This window comes from Alosa pseudoharengus, unplaced genomic scaffold, assembly GCF_046254945.1.
Source record: "Alosa pseudoharengus isolate Yale_2024_CS ecotype anadromous, Long Island Sound unplaced genomic scaffold, YU_APseudo_1.1 YU_APseudo_1.1_scf_5, whole genome shotgun sequence".
Classification (NCBI taxonomy): Eukaryota; Metazoa; Chordata; class Actinopteri; order Clupeiformes; family Clupeidae; genus Alosa; species Alosa pseudoharengus.
Genome location: NW_027468837.1, coordinates 22,013,960 through 22,040,562, shown reverse-complemented (window position 1 = coordinate 22,040,562; position 26,603 = coordinate 22,013,960). Strand labels below are relative to the sequence as shown.

The following is a 26,603-nucleotide window of genomic DNA, read 5'->3' as shown; positions in this document are numbered from 1 at the left end:
CTCGGATGCGCTGTCCACCATTCTAATACTGTACATCATCTTAAGAAGGCTCTTAACATCTACCATTCAAGGATAGACTATTTATTAGTGTAATTTAATTAGTTTTTGTGTTTCATTCAGTTGGTATTCAAATTGAGTATACTGTATGTATTGAAGAAACAATTTGTTTAAGAAAAAACCCTGTGTGTGTGTGTGTGCGCGCGTGTGTGTGTCTGTGTGGGTTAGAAGAATGGCATCCATGGCAGGAGAATGTTTTTTAAAACTGTGCCATGAAGATATATGTATGTATGTATGTACATATTTGTCCTGACTGTTGTTCTGACCTTTTTGTAAGATTTACATGAGTTCGATGTTTGAAACAATAAAAACACACAGGAATCTACAACTGGATGGTCTTCTTTTGTACATGTATTAACCAGCAATGCAATATATGAGGAATATATAGATATATGTGAAACCTACAAGTGTATGGTGTGCTTTGTACCCACCCATTTAACCAGCTGTACAGTATACAGTTTCAGCTTATGTGCTTCCTGGGAACCAAACCTGTGATCTTAGTAATATTAGAACTTTGCATCACCAGTTCAGCTTTACTTGTTTACTTATGTCCCATAAGATTTCACATATTAAATACAACTTTAAATAGTTACTTAAAGGCACCCTTTAGCTTTTTGACCTTAACATAACATTTCCAAAATCATTTTGATAGCACATAACCTCATAACATGACAAACGGCACTTCTGCCATTGTCTGAGTGGTCTTCTAGGCGATTACCGACCTTTCTAGTTTCGGGTAGGAGTTTGGTAAATTTGTTTGGTGTAATTATAATGCACATTGTTTTCACTGCTTTAAATCACTGTTTTAAATAACATAACAGCCTTTTTATCAGAAATAGTTTCTTGTAGAAGCATCTAGATGGCACCAGGTTGCCTCCTATCCGAGCTTACATGGACGCCGACATGACAAAACATAGCATGGGAAAGGATGAAGTGTGTCTATCACTTAGGCAAAACTGGTGGAAGACAGAACTTTTATATTGATGGTGAAAACATCCTTGTATTATAGAGAAACTGGTGAAGAGCTTAGGCATGTAGTTAGAATCCACCTTGAGCAGGATGTCTGTCGTGCTTGAGAGTGCCTGGCTCCGCCTGCAGGCCAAGGCCATGGTTGTGGACTGACTGGAACCAGTCATGTTTGTGTGTTCTAGAATCATACACAGGAGACACAAAACTATACTGTTTAGCATTCATGTTTATTTCAGGTTCAGTAAACAAATACTTGACAGATTTATGATAAAGTTTGCTTAATGTGCAAAAACTATAACAAGTATAGGATAGTTAAGGTTGTAGGTAAATGGCTATGATCCCCACACAGTAACAAGATCATGCAATGAATGCACACGACCATATTTCTTTTTTAAGTCACCTGGAGAACAACATCTTGTGAGTAGATATGAAATGTAGACCTCTAAGCTTGAGCTTTTTCAATGATGCTTTGATGCTCCTGAAAAATACATATTTAGATACCAAATGGGCATCACAAATGTAGATAGACCTTAGATATAAACATACAGCTCGACAAGAGCATTTAAAAGAGTAATCCTATTTCAATATGTTACTGTTTATAGGGTATAAAGAATACAAAAGTAAACCGGTTTCTCAAAGTGATATAGCTTGTGATATGACGGTCCTTACATACAAGTAAATACAGTACACGGATAGTATTTGTGAGAAGTTATACAGTTATCATACAGTTCCATTTCTCTTCACATTGTCTATGAGTAGTCCTACTAAATCTCCCATTTAAATAATTACTTGAGTATTCCTGCAGTTGTCGCGTATTTCTGCAGTTGAAGCGACAACTTCAGATGAAAAACAAAAGGCAATATCAAATACAAAAGGCACACAGGTACAATATAACAGCTGCATGTATTATTGTGTAAGGTAGTATTCATTGTTATGCTAATGTTCACAGCTGATGCTTTAGATAAAAGCGTCAGCTAAACATACATATCTGTAAATATATAAAACCATTTCCATAAAAGTTGGGATGCTGTGTAAAATGTAAATAAAAACAGAATATGATCTTCATATCTCGTAAACTCATGAAAAATAGCAAGCAACACAGTGATAAACGTGCACCTGTCCCAACAATTTTGAAAGGTGTTGTGGGCATCAAATTCAAAATTAACATATACTCTCCAACAACTGATACGTGTTGATTGATATGTGCACTATGCAATATTCTCAATTAAATTGGGTTTACATGATTTGCAAATTATAGCATTCTGATTTTTAATAGCATTCTAAATGGAAGTTCAGGAGGAACGTGATGAAATTTGCCACGCCTCCAGCGTCAGTTATTCCTGCCTGCCGGTTCAAGTGGCAGCATGTGGTTTCAACCCACCACCTCCCCTCACGCCTCCCATCTTCCTTGGTTAGGAATAACATAGGGGTGTACGCATGGATCCTGCTTGACTCCTGCTAGCGCAGTAGATTCCTTCACGATCCCTGCAAAGCACTCATGACCCTGGCTAGAGACCTTGCCAAACACGCTTTTTATTTGCTTCTCTTTTTGCCAACTTAGAACTTTTGAACACTATTTTACACCGCATCTCAACTTTTTTGGAAATGGGCTTGTAAACAACCTGGTGTTCCGATTCTCTTTGGGATGGAGTGGTAAGGCAAAGTGTATGGGGTACATGGGGCACACTTCAAACAAAGGATTACAAGAGATTTGGAACTGGTCCTTGGTCCCATTTACACTCTCCACATTACAATCCCCTCCAATCACATGGACCTACATTTAGAGTTAATGGATCACACAAACATGTAGCTAATATTTCCATTATAATCAGTGGTTAAAGTGGAATTTGGCAGGTGTGGCAACCCTAAAATCCAATGTCGGTGCAACGGGGAAAAATGACTCACCGTTGGACAACATTTTGAGTATCATGGTGTAGCAATATTTTTGGAGGAGAATTGCTAGCTTCTTGGTCACCTCTGTACACGCGGAAAATTAATTCACCATTTATTTTATCAATATCATGCTGTGCTATATCGTTGGTATGAAAGAATATATTTATTATTATCTGAGGTGGCGGGACTGCGTTCCTTCCCCCCCCCCCCCCCCCCCACACACACACACTTTAACCCCTGGTTATAATATTGTACAAGCAGAAGGGTATTTAGGTATGAAAACTTTGTTTTCATTTCCATAGACAAAGTACTCATAGACCTTCCCATGGTAGTTGTAAAAGGCTTGGGTGACGGGAACCAACTCTATGGTCTGCCTCTGCGGAGAGATTGACACAAGTGTTCATTTACCAACTAATTCACACTGCTCTGTGTTCTTAAACCCATGAAGATGCTGACTAAACGTCAGAGCTTCAACATGCTGCCAGTAGGCTACTGGACATTACGACTTATAGTACAATGTCAGCAATGTCATAAAAGCTCACTTGTAATCAGTGCCTAAGTATGCAGATGGGTCCTTTTATCACTTTAAACAAGTAAGCTTACAGAAACACCAATAAAGCCACAAAGAAGAGGTTAACATTATATCTGCGTCTAGAGATTCAAAACTCCTCCATTTCTTCACCATCTGCACAAATGAGCCCCAGCACCACCTTTGACAGGTAAATTCCTCCTCAGACAGAAGGTGATTTGTTAAGAGCTGCTTACCTGCTGCAGGATGCGACGGTTGGAAGAGAACTTGGCGATGTGCTCCTCGATCCCTTTCTTAGAGATAGCACAGATCTCCTGGTCTGGGAAGCCCACAATGGGATAGACCTGAAAGCATCATCACACGGAAAGCAGACACAGACGTCACTAACCACAAACCAAACTAACTTTGACTAGATATATTCTATGTCAGTTACAAGTAGGGCTGAAACAATTAAACGATTTATTGATTAGTTGTCGACAATTAAATTAATTGGGAACTATTTTGGCAATCATTAGTCATTTTTAAGGAAACAACCATAACATTATCTCATTTTCTCTCATTACTCTTAAATATTTTCTGCTTTACTTACTCGTCTATGACTAAATATATTTGGTGTGTCGATTAAACAAGGGTTAGTTCTTTTTTTATAACACAAATTGAACTTAAAAGTGCTCTAAGCGATGTCACTTCTGTTGACGTTCAAACAAAACAGAGAGCTAGCTCGCCCCTCCCTCCCTTACAACTGAAACTTTCCTGAACGCACACCTCGCTGGTGATTGGCTAAAACAGTTTGTTTTGTTTCATGGTCCAGGCTGTTTTTGTTGCCATTTTTGGAGTCTGGGCTGTCCACAGAGACCACATTTTTTTTATAGTGTAGGGGACAGGCAGCTAGCGGATGGTGAGGAGATGTTTGCTGTATGTGACAAAAAATGTTTTAGCTTAGAAAACACGTAACATCGCTTAGAGAAGTGCTTCTTAAACTGGAGGTCACCAAAAATATTGGAGAACTGCGAAATGATTTGCAGTCTGGATTAAAGAAATGTTTCTTAAGGTTTTTAGTCAAAGGCTGACATTGACATAATGCCTTTGGTGGTGACATAACCTTTTTTAACCTTAACCATAACATTTTCTGCCTCTGCTTCTAATACCCATTTCACAACATTTCAAAACCAAATTCCGCCGGTTAGAGAGAAGGGGGTCGCGAGACTTTCTGGGGGGTCACCAGACAAAAAGTTTAATAACCACTGGCTTAGAGCACTTTTAAATAATATGGTCATATGAAGTTCTGGCACTTTGTATGACATGCTTTTTAATCAAGTCACACAAGGAAGAATGACAAAGTACCAAAAGGTTTTCATCCTCAAAAAAGGCATCACCGGACACACTCTCAAGCTTCTCCATTGGAAACTCAGGCACCTTGTCAGGAGGAATGTATGCCATTATATTGTTCTTCCTGGGGGAAGACATTGTAGTTATAATTAGAGAACCTAAGTCACTTAAGCCCGATTAGTGAGATAGTATGTGTGTGGTAGGTATGAATATCACAAAGAGCCTCACCATACAATAGTCAGCTGGAGGAAGTGTAAAAGGTTCCTTTGCCCTTCGCAGGATGGACACACTTTAATACCACGACCGTGACAGCAAATACATCTAAAACAGGAAAATGTTTGACATACATACACACAAATCAATTCACTTCTAATTCCTGCTGATGTGATGTGCTTTTTCTTAGGAGTCTGTGAATATGAGTGAAAGTAATTATTAAGAAGCAGCAGACAAAAGGGACTGTTACTGAAACTAACACAGCTGTGATCTGGTGGAAGACATTAGCCAAACGTGCTTGCTATTGTACATCAACACAAAAGACCAATATACTTTAGAGATAAATCATAACCTATATGGGAACCTAAGGGGGGTTTATTCCAAGTAGATGGTTACGTGATAAAGCTGAATAAATTAAGCTAGAGAAAGTGGTAATCCTCCTAAGAGTGTATGCTTGTTCTGTTTAGTGTATGAGAATCTCTGTAAGAGAATGAAAATCCAGGTTCTTCTATTACCAGGTTTACCACTACCTCCAGCTTAACTTACCCAGGTTTACCACTTAACTACCTACTTGGAATACCCCCCAGGTCTTAGCTTTTCTTTGTTTTCGTTCACTTCTTCAAAAGACAAGTGCAAAGCAACAAAAAAGCAGATGCTGTTAGCATTTGTGAAGGGTAGTGAAGGCAAACTACCAAACAACCAGGTGATAAATGTTAACAATTCATCTTAATGATCAATACAGGTCAATACAGTAATACTGTTGTCGAAAAACAATAACATGGAAAATGCTTTTCAACCAGACTAAGATAATTGATTTGACCAGTTACATGTGCTGAAATGTGCTTTTTTAGGCTGTTCAACGGACTGATGATTATACCTTCTGACTCCACGGCCATGGCAGAGAGTGCATCTCCTTCGGTTCTTGCCAACACCTCTGTGACCATGGCCAAAACAATGTACACAGCGCACCTGAAGAACAAACACACTACCAATGACCCACTTTGGGTTTTAGCCAAACCCAAAGCTCTGCTTTAAGTAAACTGCCCCCATTTTATTTATGGATCCCAAACCCCATTGGACTCTTTCCAGGACTCAATGGAGGAGCAAAGCTAGAAAAGACAGACACTTAAATGCTAAAGAGAGATGGAAAGAGAGATGAAAAGAAAAAATGAAATCATTCTCACATGTCCTCGGGAGAAACAACGGGAGCAGCGCACACTCCCCATGCTCTGACATTGATGGCATGGCTGAAATCAGATGAAAGACTGAATATGTAAGACCAAGTCTAAAGACCAAAACCATTACCAAAATCCTAACTTGAGTAGAATTTTGTTTTGTTCAGTGAGCATAACATAACTTCTTAGAAACCTAAAACCTGAGATGCTTTATTAAAACATCTAATGATCATCTTGATTTTCCATGTTCATATTGTGCCATATAATATCCACCACTCCAACAACATCAATGTGTTCACGTTAAGAATTAAGACACCAAGGATTAAAATTTTTAAAAAGTTCAGTCATTGAAAAAGACTGAAAGAAGAGCTAGATTCATACCTTAACCAAACAGGAGTGTGGTACCCGGACTTGCATTGTGACGTCGGTGTATTTCTGAGGATACGGCACGGGAACCTCCCATGGCGGTGGGCTCCTGCCATTTTCTGGCCCGTCCACAAACTGGCCTGTGTGAAAGACCCTGGTCACTTATTTTCTCCCATTCCCATCTGAAGAAGACTGTGTAGTCACCAGACTCTCCTAGTTATTCCAATAGCAAGACCAAGAAGTGGAACACACATACATGTATCTGATTCCCTCCTCCTAAACAGGCGAATTCAGACACATTTCTTTTTTTTTTTTTTTTTAAGTATATTTTTTGGGCCTTTTGCCTTTATTTTGACAGGATAGTGAAGATGGGAGAGAGAGAGATGGGGTGGGATCTTGGGCTGTTGCGCCACAGCGCCCCCTCAGACACATTTCTAAGAACACAGTTCTACTAACTACGAACTGGAGAGGCTACCCTTAGAACTACACAGTTCCAAGGGCTTTTTCTGTTTGCATTCGCACACAGTAGGAACTCTGAGATGACTTAACACACGTTAGTAGTTCAATTATTACATGAACATAAAATAATGAACGGACAGCATTGCTATTTAGCATTGCTATTTACTAGCTACTGAGGTTTATTGACAAACTAGAAGTTCACGGTATCAGGAAGCATTAAAAAAAAAATCATCCTTATTCTTTCCATCTGTCCAGACACCAGAAGGCATTTGTCACGTGACAGTAGTCAGCCTCTGCAGCCTTCTTGTGCAGTTTTTATGTTAGGCAAATTTAAACAGACGCTGAATTATTTGTATAGAGATTTTTAAAAATGGCGCTTCTACTGCCTTGGCCAAGTTGGCATGTAAATCAGTCAATGTTCTTATGCTCAGTGAAGAAACCCTACCCCAAGGTAGGAGCTCAAATAGTTATAGAAACTCCGGTTAAAAAGTCCCTGCAGTGCAAAAGGGTCTGATAACATATAGAAACTTTAGAATCATGGAATAATTCTATCTTCTCTCTCAGCATGGATAACAGTACCTCTATATGGCTCTGATGCCCAGTTGCTCGATCTTAACTCTGTGTATGTCTCCAAACGGTACTGAAATAGAAAGAAAAGTGTAACATGACCAGCAGTCCAAAGGCATGCCTCGAGACACAAAGGCATGAGGCAACCCTATGAAAGCCAAGCAAAGCATCTCTATTCAAATCTCCAGAAAAGCCTGTACGGGGTGGATATACAGAGGGTCCCAGTTAAAAATTGACACTTCATTCACGATCAAGGTGATCGCAGCTGGGTGAAATGTAAGTACAACTGCAGCCGCTTGGGGGCAGATAGTCCGCTGTGGCGTTCCACGGTCGAACCAGACGGCGCATTCGACAGCAAGGGCTGTGATTGGCCGAGTTTTCATTGCGTTTCTCTGTGTTTTTAGCAGCCCCTGCAACATGCTAGTCCACTGTAGCCTAAGCTTTGTACATAATGTTAAACATAGTTTTGGATTCAGTGGCACCATGTATACACATGGTGATTGCATGGTGATATGTTGTTATACTTCTGTGGAACTGCAAAACTTTTGTGACAGCAATAGCAATATTTATTCATTTTTTGTTTTGTTTCAGTTTTAAAGATTACAAGTAAACTGAAAGTAAAAATAACAAATATCCCAATATATCAAGGAGTAGAAATATATTTGCATTAGATGTCAAGGTGTCTGTCAACTTGTACATCAACTGCAAACACTGCAAACTGCAAACAACTCTACATTTTGTAAAAAAGATGTCACATCTACCCGGTATACTGTAATAGGCTTGAGGTCCTTGAAGACCAGGTTTTTGGCGGGCTTGCTGCTGTAGCTCCACTTCTTCTCCACATGCTTCAGGAGAGCCTCACGGGCCACGTCCTCTGATACTGTTGGCTCCCTTCAGAAATACAACAAGCTGTAATTCTGTCAGTACTCAGTGATTCTGTTGCATTTCTGTTGAAAGCTTGATCAAGCTTTCAACAGAAATGCAACAAAATCACTGATTTGTTTTTCAGTCAGGAGTGGGAAAAGCCATGTACAAAAAATAACATTGTAAAAATATTCTTTTTTTAATCCAATAGAGGTATGAAGGACCAGCGTTTCTATGTTGTTCCTTAGAGTTAAGTACAGTACAACTGGTAGAGCAAGCTGCTGATGTTTATCCAGTAGTGTACTGTAGTGTACTTATTGATAACAGTGTGCACTAAATATAAAAGGGAACAGAAGTACAGTATATGAGACACCTGGCCAGTGTCAGACATTTTCTGAGGGACAGAGACTTTGCAAGAGACACCGTACCTCACATTGGGGACATGAGCATTCTGATTGCTGTCTGGTGGAGCGTACGGAGGTGGAGCATGGTAATTCTCATCAGGATCCTCTATAAGGAAGGCAAAGAAGATTTTTTTAAAAACCATAACTCAAATTCAAAATTGATAACCTCTATATTTTCATGAATTAGGTAAAGCTAATCATTTGTAAAAGGAGAGGGGGGTGTACTGATACAGAAATATTTACATAGGCTACACTCAACTATCACTGACAAATATCAGGATAATGAGGGTTCAGGTAGAAGGGGCCTATGACATCTAACAGTAGTTAATGCAGTTTTTACTCTACTCTACTCCTGAAGTCTTCACTGAAGCTTAGAAAGCTGTAGTAACAACAAAGGACACAGGGGCTTAGTCTGAAGCTATATATTCAACACTTCTTACGCTATCTCTATGCTCTCTTACCCTCAAATTGCACTTCTGTGTCATATGATAATGAATCAGCTATCCATCATAAAACAGCTGTAAGTGCCTTACCTCCTCCTTTGGAGCCCTCGTAACCTGAAACACAGTCCAACCAGCCAGGTGGGGGCGCTGATGGGCCTTCCTCAGGAATTTTAGGGTCAATCTCCACTGTGTGAAAAAGGAAAACCTGTCAACAGGAATGTGTGTGGAATATGATACGATACGAATATGAAACGAGACCAAAAAAGCTGAGTGGCCAAATGAAACCCAGTAAATGAGCCAATAGCGTGCTACTCAAACTCCTGTTCATTTGAATGGGCCAGAGGGGAAACCTATAAATACTACCCATGCGGAGCGTATTATGCAACGCACACAATGCTGTGAGCTGGGCATAAAAATACCCAGTGCAAAAGAGTTCCTGTCAGCTGAGATTTCTCGACAGATTGAGAGCTTTATAAAGACAGAAGAATGTAGGAACATAAACAGCATAATTAAGAAACACAATACAAGCAGATCAATGCTGCTTTGAGCAGATTAGAGTGCAACCATCACAACGTGGTTGCCAGTAACACTAGACATAAACAACATGCTGGCCTCCTCAAAACTAAACTGAGGTCTAGAAAAGACCATGACTTTCCCAAGTATATATCTGAGGGGGTTAACAATACTTATTAGCCAATAAAAATGCAGGGGTACTTTTAAATTACACTGTCATTTGGTCTTCTCCAAAGTGACTTTCAATTAACTAACTACTGGAGCAGCGCCCCCTGGAGCAAGTTGGGGTTAAGTGCCTTGCTCAGGTACATAACGGTGGCAAGCCCTGGGATTGAACTCACAACCTCCTGGTGTTCCATCTGGATACTGTGCAAAAATTCACCTGAAGTGTTCAGTGCTGCAATGTACTATTTGCGTCTATTAGTACATAGTATGGTTATGGTTTCTTTATGAGATTTGACTTTTTCCGCTAACACTGTTAGATGACATTCTACTGTATCTATTAATGATAGGAATGTCTGTGTGTGTGTGTGTGTGTGTGAGTGTCTGTTATTTGCATCTTGAACTGTTATTCAATTAGGTTAAACATAGACTGAACTCAAAACAGCTGTTAGGCCTATGTCATTTTGATCTAGGCTATAAAAAAATGTCAAATGCAGCCATGCTTAAATTCTGCTTACTGCATGTTTATTATAATATAATATAATAATATTCAATATCCTTCATTGAATGCTTAGCTGGAATGATGTTTTTCCCCATCCTTTTTTTAAAGCACGCGTACCTGCGGGTACGTAATTGGGCTACGGGTTTTCTACAGGAATAGCATGTTTTGCATGGGCACTGCACTAGCTTTTTAGAAGACATGTGAAGACCAATGATGTTATGACCTGGTGAAGTTGTTATGGTTTGGGATTTGGCAGACGCTTTTGTCCAAAGCGACATACAAATAACAACAATACAATAGTTAAATTTAACAGTAAACTGTTTAAAAAGTTAGTAAGACAACATTAAGGAGAATAGCAATAATGAACAACAATGTCAATTTAATAAATAGCCTAAAAACCCAAATATTATAATATAAAATTCTTTATTTCAGACCCACGGTGATCCATATCACAGTAAACAAAAACAGTAGAAAAACACACAGGGTAAAAAAAACAAAGAAGCCTCCCACAATATTCAATGTCTAGCATACAGACATTTTCGCCAATGGTTCCACAGTCTGGAAGAAAATCTGACAGGATTAGCCAACACAGCAATTAAGTCATTTTCTGACACAGATACCCTACACATAAATCTATACATCATATTACGTAAAACAGCAGAGCAGTTAGGTACCCCAACACTGACAAATAACTGCATTGCACTGGAGCTTCTTGGAGCTCTCAGCAGGAGCCTCATGCTGTCATTATACGCCACTGTGAGTTTTCTAATGCTGCCTTGCTTATTATACTTCCACCAAAGGTGGGCAGTGTACAAAGGTTTACAGTACGCTCTGAAGAGTGATATCTTCACAGATATGGAGCACATGCTAAACATCAAACATTCAAAATCAATACCATACTGTGTGCATATTCTCAGTAGCTGTTGGAGACCAGCACTATATGGTATATTATAAAACCTGTGTAGCATATAGCCACCAGAGGACAGTTTCTTACTGGCAAGTTTAAATTATGTTCAGCTGTAATATTATCCAGACCACAGGCCTTATTATCCCTTAACTTCAATATTGCTTCATAGACTTCAGCAGAAGTGACAATAACATCATCATTAAACTCTACATTATCCACTACAAACAGATTACTTTTTACACAGTTTAGCAGACCATAACGCATAAGAAACGCTTAATAACTAAGTGCATGTTGTATTATTCATTATGTCACTGTGTTGGTCTTGAAGGTCTACATTCAGCAACCTTGCACTTGACTGGCAAAAGTTTTCTGCACATCCTGCAGCTATAAGAAACTATACACTAAGGCCTTTTCCACAGTGGTCTGTGATTCTTATGCTGCTGCGCCTGGCCAGATAATACCCTTTGTCACCGTGCCACCAAAGTCGAATCACATAAAGACTTCCTCAGGGACAGCCTTGTAGGCCAGGACCATATACTGTATATATATACAGTACATGGCCATTATATACACAAAGCATATATATATATATATATATCATATGATTAACCTCATTAGCAGTGTCTATCACCATCAGCTAAGCTCAGCCCAAAATAAGCCTTTTGTAATTAAATGACATATGATCATTGTCACTAATTACTATTAGTAATATATCAATGGTTACTTAAGTATAAGTATAAGTATATATACTCTTTTGATCCCGTGAGGGAAATTTGGTCTCTGCATTTATCCCAATCCGTGAATTAGTGAAACACACACAGCACACGGTGAAGCACACACTAATCCCGGCGCAGTGAGCTGCCTGCATCAACAGCGGCGCTCGGGGAGCAGTGAGGGGTTAGGTGCCTTGCTCAAGGGCACTTCAGCCGTGCCTACTGGTCGGGGTTCGAACCGGCAACCCTCCATGCTAACTAGTAGGCCAAGGCTGCCACTTTTTTTTTTTTGAACATAGCTAATCTTTAATTCATGTTTTGTTAATATGAAAACTAATTTTCGTTGTTGATATTTAAATACCTTAAAGATAAACAGGACCATAAACGTAAAGGGTTGTGAGGTTTTACTCTGCTGACCAAAGCAGAGAAGTGCACATTGCAGAAAGAACAAAACTGCTGCCAGCCTGCAGCAGCAACTATTTGTTTTGGTGGTTTGTCCACTCCAGACTATGTGGCACTGCACAGCAACAATAGTGGGAGAATGAAAATAAAATTCAAGACCCAGGAGAGAAAAGTCCCTCATAAATTTGCTACAGCTCTTTAGCCACATGTTGCACAATTGCCGCCAAAGACCTGGGCAAAGAACTAACATACTAAGGTGGGGTGTCCTCAGTGAAATAAAACATATGCACACAGATACAGTAAAAAGGGAGTGTTTGGGTTGAGGTTGTATGGCCAGTCTTTAGTTGCATGCTAAGAAAATGCCACTATGTGCACATGTTGCAGGGCTGACACAACTGAAATGATGTCTTAACAGCACATAATATGATAATTTGCTTAAGAGGTTGGAGTTGAGTAAGACCTGAAGAAACCTCTAAACCTCTCACTTTTGACCTCTAACACATGAGTTCATTCTCATGAATCCACTGGCTGTAGAAGCACATGTTCTGTGATCTCAAAATGTCATTCATAGGCCATACGTATCACACATTTGATTGGTGTAAGAGCGAGTGGAGCCAATCAAATGAATGAATCTCACTCTCAATGTGTGAGAGTTGGCAGCTCTGGTAAGTATAGTATAAGTATATATATACTCTTTTGATCCCGTGAGGGAAATTTGGTCTCTGCATTTATCCCAATGGTAATACTATGAACATCAAATTTTCACTCAACCTCAGATCTGGGGTCTGTTTTTTTTTTTTTTTTTTAGAAAACCTTGTATACATAACAGGGAGGAATCCCATTCTACAATAAAAAATTTTTTTTTAAAAACTATTCTACAATAGCCCTGCACCGACATCTATACTACATCACATAGGTACATTATTTTGATGGTCAGAGTAGGCTACAGTAATTCCCACTATTCCTAGATGCAAGAGACTATCACTGCTGTACTGCTATAACGACTATACTGGGAGGGGTATAGGCTATTTGGGGCCTACAACATTAGGGTACTCACACACTGTATGTTAATAATCAACAAGTGGAATCTCTGACTTTCCCGAGATCCTCCTCCCGTGCTCCACTGTTTACATCTAGATCGAACCACGAATCTGATATAACTTTTTAAGCGCAGCTAAAGGACCAAGATGATTCACTGAATTGAAAAACAAACAAACATGTGAAAAACACACAAACATACGAACGGCACCCAAGTCATAAGCTATCAATTTGAATCAATGTGTGCGGTGTACGTCAGCTTAACTCCACATACAGATAGGCTACTGTAAATTATGCCTGGATATTATGCTAACACACTTGCTCCGGCAAAGCATATCGCTACCCAAATAGCGTATTATCTAAATAATTTAGTCTGTTTCAGACTAAAACATAAACTAGGCTTACCAAATAACTTTGCAAAGGTAGCCTATATTTGAAACATTACCCTTCAAATATAGAAGACTTTCTGTAGGCTAGCCCATGTATGTTTCATTGGCTTCAAAATATCACACATCACCTTGTAGCTGGCAATAGCAGCCTAAACACACAGTCAAATGACAATAACTAATCCTAGCCTAATTCATGCAGTGAAATATTGTAACTCACCAAAACCTTCCTTTTCGTCCATAATTTGTCTGCCAAATTGAACTCTGTACGTTCGGGTTCTGTTGCAAAGCTGTAAACTTCCACCTCACACCAAAACACACCCTCTTACGTCAAAACTATACCCTCTTACGACCACACCCCTCTTGCAGAGCACACTGCAGACCAGAGAACAGAATGCTTTAGCTTCACTGACACATCTAAACACATGATTGAGTAGCCTAGGCTTTAAAGCACGTGCAAGTAATTTCTAGAGAATATCCGTAGAAGACACAGCAACACCAACCGCATACACACACACAGAAACCTAATGGGGAACTTAAATTATGCAAAGGAGCAGTTCTTCGACTCAGCCTAAGCCAGGGGTGGCAAACTCATATTAGATGGGCCAGATTTGTTGGAATGAGACCTCGTGAGGGCCGTCATGTCATGGTCATTATCATTTTTCTGCATGGGTATGACTGTTGTTTGATATACTCCTTTTCCACATCCACTTATAAGCAAACTAGTACAAATCATGTGCTACTAACGCTATTTCTCTCTTGAAATAACCTACTTCCGTCAGTTCTTTCAGCCTCTTCCTTCCTGAGGATGGTTTGTAGTGCTAGGTTTAATCAAGGTATCATAGAGATATTGCTTATTACACATTGTTGAAGACTATATATATTTAATTTCCCCTTCCTACCCAGAACATCTGGGGGCCGTATATGAAACCTGCTGGCGGGCCTGATCTGGCCCCCGGGCCTTATGTTTGACACCCCTGGCCTAAGCCAAGGCATACGTGGAGAAAACGAAAAAACCTTGTTATTTGTTTCTGTAAGGGAACATGATCATGCAACAAACTAGGCTCTTGGCAGGGCGCACCCTTTTTTCTCACTGAATGCAATGTCTGTCCCTTTGTCTCACTCAAATGGAGCTGGGACCACACTAAGTTTTTTGAGCTTTGCTACGACCTAGCGTCTATTTCTTGAATGTTTTCAGGTCTGTAAAGCTTTTTACACAGGACAGTAGGCCTAGGCTAAAATGGGCCGATTTAAGACAGGCCAACGTTTTTGACATTTTGTTTGGGGCAGGAGATGCCAACTGTTGCACTTTGTGCTACTGGCAATATGATGATATGGGTGTCAGGATACCCACAGACTCAAGTCAACAGGATCAGTTCAAGCATCAAAGCTGTATTTATTAGAAGAATACGTGTCTCAGTCAAAACTCACAGAAGATCAATCCAAAATGAACAGGGTAAATGAGAAGCCTCCAAAAACACACAGAAGATCCAGAAACAGCATAAACAGAAATCCAAAGAGAGTCCTTAAAGAATGTTCAAACGCACAGAGGATACTGACTTAACTGAGGGAGAGAAAAGTCCAAGATCAAGGGCAGAGAGCACTGTGTGACAGCCAAGGGTATTGATCTGAGTCTCTGGTAACTGCGACGACAGGTAGCCCTGGTCTCAGCTGCTTAAAAAGAGTTTCAGTGTGATTACCCACACCTGTGATTACCCACAGGTGTGGGTAATCAGTACTCAGGGGAGAATGATTGAGTGGCTGCCAGCGATTGAGGAGTGGGTGTGGCTGAGGCAGAACCTGGCATGGCTGTGACAATGGGAAAGTGCCTTACACAGTCAATAGTCCCCATTTTGATAAACTATAACTGCAGTTATGGGAAAAAAAGTAGGTCTGGCTACAAAGTAGTAGAGAAATATTTTCATGACCAAAATATTGCATTTCTAGAGTAAAGTGCAGTGCTGGGAGTTTTTTCCATGTCCAAAATATCCCATTTCCTGCATGAACTGTAATTAATTCCTCCAAAACTGCCGTTTTGATACTCAGAAAACTGCAGTTTAGACACTTATTAAGTGAAAATGTATTAAAAGAAATTAAGTTGCACTTATTAAAAGAAAACTAGAGAGCACGGGTATTACCTAATAGCCCCATAATTGCATCCTTGAAATGTTTCAGTGCTGAAATACACCCTCTTTACAACTCATTTACACAGTGGGTTTGGTATAAACAAAGCATAAAACATTTGTTTTAATCACAACACATTTTATACTTTGTATATCACATTGCACTTTTCTGCTTATTTTTGCACTTCTGGTTAAATGCAAACTGCATTTTGTTGTCTTTGTACTTGTACTCTCCACAATGACAATAAAAGTTGAATCTACTAATCTAAAAACAACATTTTCATCACTATTCTGTAAGCTATGTCTAAACATTTGACTAATGCACCAGAGCCTAATGAGTAGCCTATACATCGCTGTGTTAAGTTCATTATCATATATAAGGATTCTTTCTGTTTTTCATGAGATGGAACAGCAGCATTTGACTGGGTAGTCCTTGGCGTAGACATTGTGTTCGGCCCCGTACACAAAGTAGATGTGAGTTTTGTCCCTCCAAGTGAAGTGCACTCTGGTCACAGGAATCAACTCAATAGTCTGCCTCTGGTCGTGCAAGCATTGAAGTGTGGGGGGAAAGTACAAATTTACAGACATATCCTATTACAAACATTTACATTTAAAGAGACAAACATATTTTAAATGCTTAACATACAAGTACAGACACAATAGAGGGTAACATTTTATTTTACGGGGTCTTTGTTCCAGAGTATCTACATAATGAAATACAGTGTAACAACCTATGTAATATGTAATATCATGTTGTCCATACATAATGTATTTTTGTGTACCTGCAGATCATTAGTATTATGTGTAATAAGAAGTGAAGGTTGTTACACTGTACTTCATTGTGTAGATACACTGGAACAAGGACCCCATAAAATAAAGTGTTACCCAATAGAGTTTAATTAGTTAGTCAGTCAGTTTTCAGTTCTCGGGTTTAGCTCAGGTCAGGTTGTTCGTGGCTTATGCTCACACCTACTTGCTTTTTTGATACTGATATCAACACATTGCTCTCATACTGCAATGCTTCTAAAGGGTATCACAGGCTATCAATGCACAGTAGGGGACTAGCTATAGGGTTTTGAGCTTCAATTTCTAGTTGGAAAATGAGGCAACCATAGGCAGACACATACATATGTGTGCTCGTAGGCTATTGGTGAGATGAGGGTAAGCAAAGTACAGTAACTTGCCCTTAGAGGATGTGTATAGAAAAAAATATAAGATCTCTGGTGTTTTAGGACTGGTAACTTTTCAGAATAACACATATGTTATCATACTGTATATTTAGGAAAGAATTGTCCATAAATATTAATAATAATTCATGAGATCTTTCTCATACATTCATGTGTTAACCTGAGAACAAGCAACTGTCACATGTTGGGTGTGTCACATATCATTGAATGAGTAGTGAGAGGCAGGGGCTTAAAAAAGTTAACCTGCAACAAATACTCAGACTGTGGACTGAACTTTTACCCATCCTGTAGGTAAGGTGTCACAGGTGGAGGATGTTACCTGTTGGAGGATGCGGCAGGTGGTGGAGAACTGCATGTGATGTTCCTGCACAGCTTTTTTAGATGCAGCATTCACGGCCCCATCTGGGAAACTTTCCACTGGGTACACCTGTCATTATCAAAAACATAAAACCATTTTTCAGAATTTATATTGTATTGAAATCTGAAAACATAGAAATACTCCAGAACACATGCACATTAAAATGATGGAACATGAAAAAACAACAGTGTTGGCCTCTTTTTTAATCTTCATTCATGTGCTGTAAAGTCCCTTTGCACAGCCCTTCTTCCTCCAGGTGCTGATGGTGTGCAGTATAACTATTGAAAAGTCAAAAAGTAGTATACATTGCACACTGGAGGGTATATTTTGCAGTAAAATATACCCTCCAGTGTGCAATGTATATTACTTTTTGTATTTCTTAGCACATTTGTTTGTTTTTACATGCTAGCAGTATCCCTCTCACCCGCTGGTTCATGTCAGTGAAGAGCATCTCCCCCGCTGCCTCCTGCAGAAGGTCCACGGGAAATCCAGAACGCTTGTCGACTACATGCACGCTGCTATGGTTCCTCCTACAGACACAAGGAAACACACATGCTGCAGAGACCAAACACTACTGACAACAACTTCTTCGTTTTAGAAAACAATCGGTTTTCTCAAGGAGGCTTTCTCTCACTCCACTCTGACCCTACAAATTCCAAACGCAAAGGAGCAAGAATTCCAGCAGAATTCTTTGGAGAAATAGTCGGCAATGGTAATGCTGACCCTTTTGGATGGATGTTGGAGTTTGCCGGAGGGTTTTGTTTGGTGTTTGTTGGGCCAGTGTAAATAGACATTTAGAGCAGTGTTTCTCAAAGTGTGGTCCGCAAGATATCCCAAGTGGTCCGCGAGCAGACGTGGTAAAATATAATATAGATGAGTTGTTTTCAATATTGAACCAACTTGTATGTAAATCAAAACAGTTCTGGAACACTGTCTATGTAAGCTATGCCAGTTTAAATCATATGAATCCTCTGACACAATAACCAAAGTGCAAAGACAATAAGCAAGGTGGTTCAGCGAATAGGCCTATTGTGTAGGCTAATATACTGTTGAAGTAGGTCTAATTTTTTTTTTTTTAGCTAGGTGGTCTGTGCGTTTCTTTTTTAATGGTTAAGTGGTCCTTCATCTGAAAAAGTTTGAGAAACACTGATTTAGAGCATAACCACCAGAGGAACTGTAACTCTACCATTTGACGGTAAGCTTAAGGAAGCACAGGAGTTGGCCTTTGCCTTGACAGTTGGGACACTGCAGACAACCAGCACCTGAGCATGCATTACACCTGTGAACGAACAATAAAAATGGATTCAGGGACAATTCATGAAAATATAATTAAAAGAAATTACTACATGGAGTATTACAAAACACAAACAAACTTAATTGTAAACGTGCGCTATATGTTGAATCCCACGTTTTTAGTACTTTTAGCTCAACATATATAAACAAAATGACAAATGAAACACTGGATCTGTGCTGTGCTGTGGGAGGGAATAATGTCACCTACCGGATTCGTCCAGATCCACTGCAGCTGCGGCACCTGGTGTCAGAGTGGTGGTCCCTGCCTGATCCAGTGCATACACTGCACTGAATCTGAGGCAAGAACATCAGATTTACATTTCTCAAAAAAGAAAACTCAAATAAAATTCAATTTAATTTCACTTATAGAGCGCCAAAACATTACACGTCTCTTGGCGCTTTACAGAATGTTAGACAATCAGAGAAAAGAAAAGAGGGCCCATGGGTAACAGTGGCGAGGAAAAACTCCACGACTCAAGGGCTTGACCCATCTAGTGTCAGTTACAGAACAGTAAGGTCTGTATACATGATAAATGCATAAGTTAGTCAGATGTAGAGAATAGAACATGGTGTTTAAAGCCACCTGAGGTGTACAGTATGTTACAAGAGGTGGGATGGTTACATATCCGGTATGATAATGCATGAATCCAATTTAGTGTCAGAAAGTTTAAATAGTCCAGTGTAAAATAAAACCCCAAACTCGCTTCTCAAGATTAATGTAATGTGACTTTAGTTACAAAATATGACAGCCGCTCAGTCCTGCACATTCTCTTCGCAAAAATAAATCACGCTTGTCAATTTGTCTCCATCTCTTACTCCATCCCCTACTCTTGCAACTTTTGTGTATGTAATTAATGAGTGTGTTTTCATCAGAATTCCACGAAACTTGGCATGCATTCAGAGGGTGTCATAATGATTCTAAATTTTGGGCAGTTTTTAACATGTCAGCCAAAGATACCTGTGATTACTAGGGGTGGGTCGACACACTGTACACTGTAAAATCATGATGATGACCATGTTGTTTGAGTGTCAATTAACACTGCCGACTCAACCATCACTCCCATAGAATAAAGAATAAAAGTCCTTCCTCAATCACAGTACTGTTTGCTGCTTGTAGACGCTGTCTGACTAGATCATTAACGCTAATAATTAATTATGGAAATTGCACGCACTCAGGTGTGGGAACATTTCAGTCTGGAGAGTCCCAAAAGTGGTATTTGGTATATGTGATCAAAGTTTGTCTTATTCCAACAACACATCTTCAATGCTTCACCATCTACGTGCGAAACACCCACTAACTTTGGCAGACGAACTTCAGAGGCCCAGTCTGTACCAACTGAAGGTAACATTTCTTTATCCGTATTATTCAGTTAAAGTTATTAATGATAATAATTACACTAAATAAGTGAAACTCTCTTAATAAAAGACTAATTAAATAGTTACCATTCTGAAAAAGTTTTTTTTTTGCATTTAGGACTGACCCCAAACAAACAATTTTGATTGAACATATTAGGCTATTGCCTATTAAAGGCTACCTATCTGAACTCCATGGGGTGTAGGCCACATATTTTGTATAGTAGGCCTACACCGTGAACATGCACTGTGTGTACACAGTGTGTGTGAACTCCATTTATGAAAAGCTGACATGTTACTTTAGCTCACTTGGTTAAACACTGCTTGTGGGTTCTGCTAATGTGGTCATTGTATTGTGTATTTTCAGGACGGAAGAAAGAGCTTGATGACGCCCTCCTAAACATGATAGTTAAAGATTTCCAGCATTTCTCTATTGTGGAAGATGAGGGTTTCAGGGCTTTAGTGAAGAAGTTGGATCTCACCTACATTCTACCATCCAGGAAAACTCTAAAGGCAATGATGAGTGAGAAGTATGTATGCAGTAGAGAAACAAAAGGCATTTGCACAATTACACAACATCCCTGCTGTCTGTCTAACTGCTGATATGTGGACATCTCTTACGATGGACTCATATCTGGGAGTCACCTGCCATTACATAGATGCCAATACAAATCTGAGTTCAGTTCTTTTGGGAGTGGCAACATTTCCAAAAGCCCACACCGCTGACAACATCAAAGAGGCTTTGTCACACCTCATTACTGACTGGGGCCTCACTGGATTGGTGACTACAATTGTGACTGACAATGCCAAGGGCGTAGGTTTGGTCTCAGCTTTGGTGGGGACACATCCCCAACTCCTGTTGTCACGATACCAAGATTATTGTTTCAATAGGCTACCAATAGTAAGTGAAGAATCTCAATTTCGATACTTTTGGGATTTTTTAACATTTGATTTGGTTTGTGTGATTTGTGAGATCATTCACATCAGTGGCAATCATAGAATTTGATTGACCCTCCACACACACACACACACACACATATAGAAAGTGATGGTTGTCATATGTTTCTATTTCTAATTCATATAAACGTTATATTGTTAATTATTTATAGTATTTTATGATCTGCATAATTATTAATAAAACATATTTAGTAATTTGAATACATCACATTGATATTTCAATTATTAGGCTACACTTGTCTTAAAGTTTAATATCATCATTAAGTACCTAGGCTAAATCTAACTGAGTGCCTGTCACTTTAAGTAGAACGTGAATGCAATTAGCTTTCAGTCTTTAGGCTAGTGAAAAATAGTTTTCGCAAGGATATGTGGATTCAACATCATGTTTGCTATGTCATAAAATAAATAAATAAAATAAATGTTCAAAAAACTAACAAGTCAAAGAAAATATTTCTGGGATGAGATCATAGAAGAGATATCTGGTGTCTCGCAATGTTCACTTCTATGAGTATGGAAATGCACCATAGTTTATCTTTAATTTCTTTGCATTGTGCAGGCTACATTCACAAATACATTAGCCTACATAAACAGAATAGGAACAGGAAAATGTCTTGGATCCATTGTTTATTGCGACTGCAAGATTGGTAGCCCCATAAACAGTCAGTGATGGTGAGTTATATTCTGTGATATGCGACTATCCGTGCGGCACACCCTTATTCAACATGACTCCTAACTTTGGTTGAAAGATTACAGAAGCTAGGTTTAGCTGTGACAATATCCTGGGTAATATCCTAACAGCTAATGCTATTTTACACAGTAAAATGAAAGCCTGGTCATCAGTTGCCAGTTTGTATGGCTAGTTAATTTGCCTACTTAGACTCTGCATAATGAAAAAGCGTATTATGTCCCCTTTCTTCTTTTTGGGTGGCATAGCTGATCTAGATAGATAGATAGATAGATACTTTATTGATCCCCATGGGGAAATTCAAGCTACAAATCTACAAATCTACATAACCTTTCCCCCTCCCCCTCGGTTTTTCATTCAATCAAATGACGTTTCTTGTAGGCCTACTGTTGTGCTGGCTGCTGGCTGTCGGAATGATCAGCAGCAATGAGTTCGCTAAAATATTGGTGGGGACAATTTTGTCATGTTAAAATGTTGATTAGGACTAGTCCTTAGCGTCCCACCCTAAATCTACGCCCATGGACAATGCGGCCAATATGGTAGCAGCCACTGAAAAGCTGGGGCTATGCCATCTGCCTTGCTTTGCCCATACTCTCAACCTCATCGTCAAGAAGGCAGTTGTGGAACATGAGGTATTGACAGATATTCGAACAGAGCAAGGAGAGTGGCAACTTATTTTAGAAGTAGTGCAAAGGCTAACAATAAACTTATCCTTGCACCAGAAAGGATGGGTAGGCAGCCCCTGAAGCTTGTGCAAGAAGTTGAAACCAGATGGAATAGTTATACAACTACTAGCCTCCTAAATCACACGTTGCAAAAACAATGTACAAGTCACTCACCTGTCCTGATGTAACACATTTGTTACAGGGGGATTTTCCCAAAGACAAACATTGATTGCAGCCCTAAAATAGAATTGCAATCTTTATGAAACACGCCCTACACCATCCTTAACAGATTCATGTGCTTAAGGCTATCAGTGCAAATACAGTAAGTTTGCAGAAGATTATTATGCATAGGTCATACATTTCCTAAACAAGTTTACCTGGACAGAAAAAGACTGAATATACTTTTTTTTATCATACTATGCAGAAATAACATACATGCATGCGTAGATTATAGAAATGTATGCTGTTGTACATTTAAAAAAAAAAATTCCTCATGTACAAATTTACTTTCCACTTTACTTATATCTGATATTTTGAGGACTCTTTACCTTGACAGAGGATGAATGGGGGATACGAACATCCCTCTGACAGTCCTGAAACATGGCTGGAATGGGCACAGGCACATCCCACGGTCCTGCTGCCACACCATTGAAGCCGTCCAGCACCTGACCTGAGAACAGCAGAGGCAAACAAACATTCCCAAACAAACATGGCACAACACACTCAAGGCTTCAATCATTTATGTACTATTTATAAACTACTTGACAAAAGTTGACAGACAATTGGATTACAACCCCAAATCAGAAAAAGTTGAGAAATTGTGTAAAATGAGAATAAAAACAGAATGTAATGATCTGCAAATCCCTTAAACTTATATTTAGTTGCAAAAATGACACAGACAGCATATCAAATGTTGAACAATGACAAATTTGACTTTCATGGAAATATACAGTTTGTTAATTTTGAATTTCATACCAGCAACATGTTTCAAAAAAAGTTGGGATGAGGGTAACAAAATGCTAGAAAAGTTGTGTAATGATAAAGAAAACAAAGGGATGATTGTTTCACAACAAATTAGGGTAACTGGCAACACGATTGGGTATGAAAAAGAGGAACAGGAACCCAAGAACAGGGTATCTTCATTCATCACTCTGTGTAAACCTGTGTGCAGGAAGCAAGTGGGAGAGAGAGTTGGGGTGGGATCCGGAAAGGACCACGGGGCGAGAATCGAACCCGGGTCGCCGGCGTACAGTGTCGGTGCCCCAGCCAGTTGCGCCACAGCGGGGGCGGAAACAATTTAATTTTAACGCTTCTTAACATGAAATTGTGAAGTATGTAATACAATTATATTGAATGACCATGGTCTTTTGGACCTCAAATGGCACTGCATCAAAACGAGACCTGTTTCTGTAAAGAAAATCATTGTATGGGCTCAGGAAAACATCTGATAACCATTGTCTATGTGTGTTTGTTGTTGGCATCAAATTCGAAATGAACATGTATTTTCCATGAAATAGTCCAAATATTCATTTTCAACGTTTGATATGTTGTCTATGTCCTTTTTGCTGCTAAATATGGGTTTACAAGACTTGAATATTATAACATTGTTTTTATTTTCATTTTACACAATGTCCCAACTTTTTCTGTTTTGGGGTTGTAATTCTATATCGATTTAAATTCCCTCAGTAATTGATAATGATCATGTTTATATAAAAAATATATAAAATAACTTTTTAAAACTGTTCACTGTTAATTTAACTATTGTATTGTTTTATTTGTCGCTTTGGACAAAAGTGTTAGCTAAATCCCATAACATAATTGGGCTGAACGCCATTGTGAAATGGAACCAGACTGATCATTTACCGTGGTACGGCTCACTGGCCCATTCAGTAGATCTGGATTCCGTAAAGGTGTCTAGGCGATACTGTTGGGGAAAGAGGTAGACTTAGTGTAAAACCTCTGGCAACCCTAGTAGGCAGTAGGGCTATGCTTTCGATATTGAAATATCAATATATTGGTAAAAAGTATTGCAATATATCACCATATGTATCATATCATGATATATTGTGATGTATTGTGTTGTGACTCATGTATTATAATGCAAATCGTATAGTGAGCAGGGCTGTAGTGGAGGCTAAATGCAAGTGAACACAGTTTACCCACCACATTACAGAATTATACTCTATCCACCTCTTATTAGAGTTTATCCAACTCTCTCTTTTAACATTCAAAAATCACAGGGTATTATTGACTCTCACAATATGTACACTCATCAACACTCTAGGGACCATTTAATACCACTGGTATTGTTATAAACATTGGACAATAACCTCCACTTTCATCAAACATGTTCTGAATGCCATTTTTTTTTTTTTTAAACGATACCGCATGGCACAGTCCACCTTACCGGGATCACAGAATTCATAGTTTAGCCCACTCTTATTTTACCACTACACCCCTGATAGTGAGGTCCTTGCCAATACACAGCCCTAGTAGGCAGCCACTCTGGGACAGGCACTACCCCCACAATGGGCACAGATCTGGGATATCAGTGTGTTTTCTCTGACACAGACAAAGACTAAGCATAATCAAAGCCAGCAAGTCAACGCCTACCTATTTGTCTTCCCCTAAAAAATCTGCCCTACGGCTATTCCCTGTAATTTCAGCCAAAGGCATCCTCCTGAAAGCCTTGTCTACAGAAAGTGTGTGGGCTGGTTTCATGCTTTCAAACACTATTACGGTCTCAGTCTAATCATTTACACCCACACCGGCCTAAAGGTCACCATGGTATTTTCCAGGCTGACATGCACAAGCAATGTGTGACTATAGGAGATTGAAGTCCCAGATACTCCAGCATGGCATAAGCATCAGCATTCCCATGGCGTACCCACCCTGTAAGTGTTGAGGGAGTGCAGGTCGGAGAAGACCATCTCCTTGGCTGGCTTGCCGCTGTAGCAGCACCTGGAGGCCACATACTCAACCAGCGCCTCTCTGGCCAGCTCCTCACTAATGGATGGAATCCTGGTCAAAACAATGAGAGCAGCACCACTCAGTGGAGAGACTGAAGTAACTCGGATATAACTAGCTTTAAGTAACAAATAAATATTTCTGACTGTTTGTTTAAATATAATTTAGAAATGTTATAAGCACAGTGCAGTGACTTTTTTTGTTAAAAAAAATAATGCATTTTCCCTTTTTTTTAAACTATTTTTTCATTGTCTTTGCCTCGGTATTGTTCTACAATGTAGGAAGTAGTCAAAATAAAGAAAAGCCTACAAATGTGTGTGTGTATGTGTGTGTGTGTCCAAACTATACATTCACTTGGTTCTCTTTCTAAGAATGTGTACAATCAATCAATGAGAGATTTTATATCTTAAGAGACTCGAAGCAGAGATGGCCAGGAGGCCAGAGTTCTTCCTATTTCACAACTCGCAAAAAGAGATTCAAATAGCAGATTAGCCTGGTTAACACGACCACTTCTCAATTCTCAGATTGAATCATGAATTTGTTAACAAGTTCGTCTGGGTTCTCCCAGGCTAACAGCAGATGCAAAGCAGGTCATATTTTCCTGCATCCTATTTCCATATGGTCCCTGACACGACACCTATAGGCTATAGCTTTCATCTGCACTTTCACACTGTGTTCATCTGCTTGTGTAAGAATGATTAAAATTAGTGCTTATAGTTCACTTAACTTACTGTATCTGTATTAATGTTACTCTAGTATAAGTGTCTTTGGATACATGTATGGCCAAAGAATAAATGGGAAATATTCAAACTTACTCCCAGTGGGGTGCCTGGGGTTGGCTGGGCCGTAGAGAATTGTCAGCAAATGGCGGTGGCAGGTCTGAAAAAACAGCATCCCACTGGCTTTTCATCCCCACTCAATACACAACCACAATTTTCATCATCAATGTTTTTAGCCTCTGTTTTGCATGAAATTGAACCTATATAGAATTACTGGCTGGAATTTAAATTGTGCAAGGTATGGCAATGCGATCATGATAACGTTTGACTCCTACATTAGGCTACCTTTGCCAACTTCAGGAAACGTGTTGACGTCTTCGGCAGGAGGCGCTGAAGCTCCAGACA

General features: G+C 39.4%; 2 protein-coding genes across 3 annotated transcripts; both read right to left on the bottom strand.

The window, feature by feature from the left end:
• Positions 1-394: 394 nt before the first annotated feature.
• ssuh2.1 (ssu-2 homolog, tandem duplicate 1) lies at positions 395-14,194 on the bottom strand. Of its 2 annotated transcripts, XM_076268815.1 has the most exons (15): positions 14,112-14,194; positions 9,359-9,454; positions 8,850-8,931; positions 8,319-8,448; positions 7,570-7,630; positions 6,547-6,671; positions 6,175-6,237; positions 5,868-5,959; positions 5,006-5,098; positions 4,793-4,901; positions 3,685-3,792; positions 3,239-3,295; positions 1,816-1,862; positions 1,427-1,504; positions 395-1,204 (listed from the first exon to the last, which is right to left on the bottom strand). In XM_076268815.1, exons 1-15 carry the CDS (start codon positions 14,131-14,133, stop codon positions 1,096-1,098), a joined length of 1,272 nt encoding a protein of 423 aa, XP_076124930.1. In that variant the 5' UTR covers positions 14,134-14,194; the 3' UTR covers positions 395-1,095. The 2 variants fall into 2 exon arrangements, with proteins under 2 accessions (XP_076124930.1, XP_076124931.1); XM_076268816.1 differs by lacking the exons at positions 395-1,204; positions 1,427-1,504; positions 1,816-1,862 and having other exon boundaries at positions 3,142-3,295.
• Positions 14,195-15,263: 1,069 nt separating this feature from the next.
• On the bottom strand, positions 15,264-26,504 carry ssuh2.2 (ssu-2 homolog, tandem duplicate 2). The gene is made up of 10 exons (XM_076268818.1): positions 26,295-26,504; positions 25,404-25,533; positions 24,376-24,436; positions 23,061-23,182; positions 22,687-22,749; positions 19,061-19,146; positions 18,746-18,838; positions 17,984-18,089; positions 17,521-17,628; positions 15,264-16,551 (listed from the first exon to the last, which is right to left on the bottom strand). The coding sequence occupies exons 1-10, from the start codon at positions 26,387-26,389 to the stop codon at positions 16,411-16,413; spliced, it is 1,005 nt and encodes a 334-aa protein (XP_076124933.1). The 5' UTR covers positions 26,390-26,504; the 3' UTR covers positions 15,264-16,410.
• Between the last annotated feature and the right edge of the window lie 99 nt (positions 26,505-26,603).

Excerpts from the sequence above, each read along its gene's own strand:
- ssuh2.1 (XM_076268815.1), bottom strand. The coding sequence starts at position 14,133 with ATGGACGAAAAGGAAGGTTTTG. Across the intron at positions 9,455-14,111 it reads GGACGAAAAGGAAGGTTTTG|TGGAGATTGACCCTAAAATT; the intron begins GTGAGTTACAAT and ends TTTTTCACACAG. Across the intron at positions 5,960-6,174 it reads GTTGTTTCTCCCGAGGACAT|GTGCGCTGTGTACATTGTTT; the intron begins GTGAGAATGATT and ends TTTGTTCTTCAG.
- ssuh2.2 (XM_076268818.1), bottom strand. The coding sequence starts at position 26,389 with ATGAAAAGCCAGTGGGATGCTGTTTTTTCAGACCTGCCACCGCCATTT. Across the intron at positions 22,750-23,060 it reads CCCATTCATCCTCTGTCAAG|GGCTGCAATCAATGTTTGTC; the intron begins GTAAAGAGTCCT and ends ATTCTATTTTAG. Across the intron at positions 16,552-17,520 it reads CCTGCCGCATCCTCCAACAG|AGGCAGACTATTGAGTTGAT; the intron begins GTAACATCCTCC and ends TTGCACGACCAG.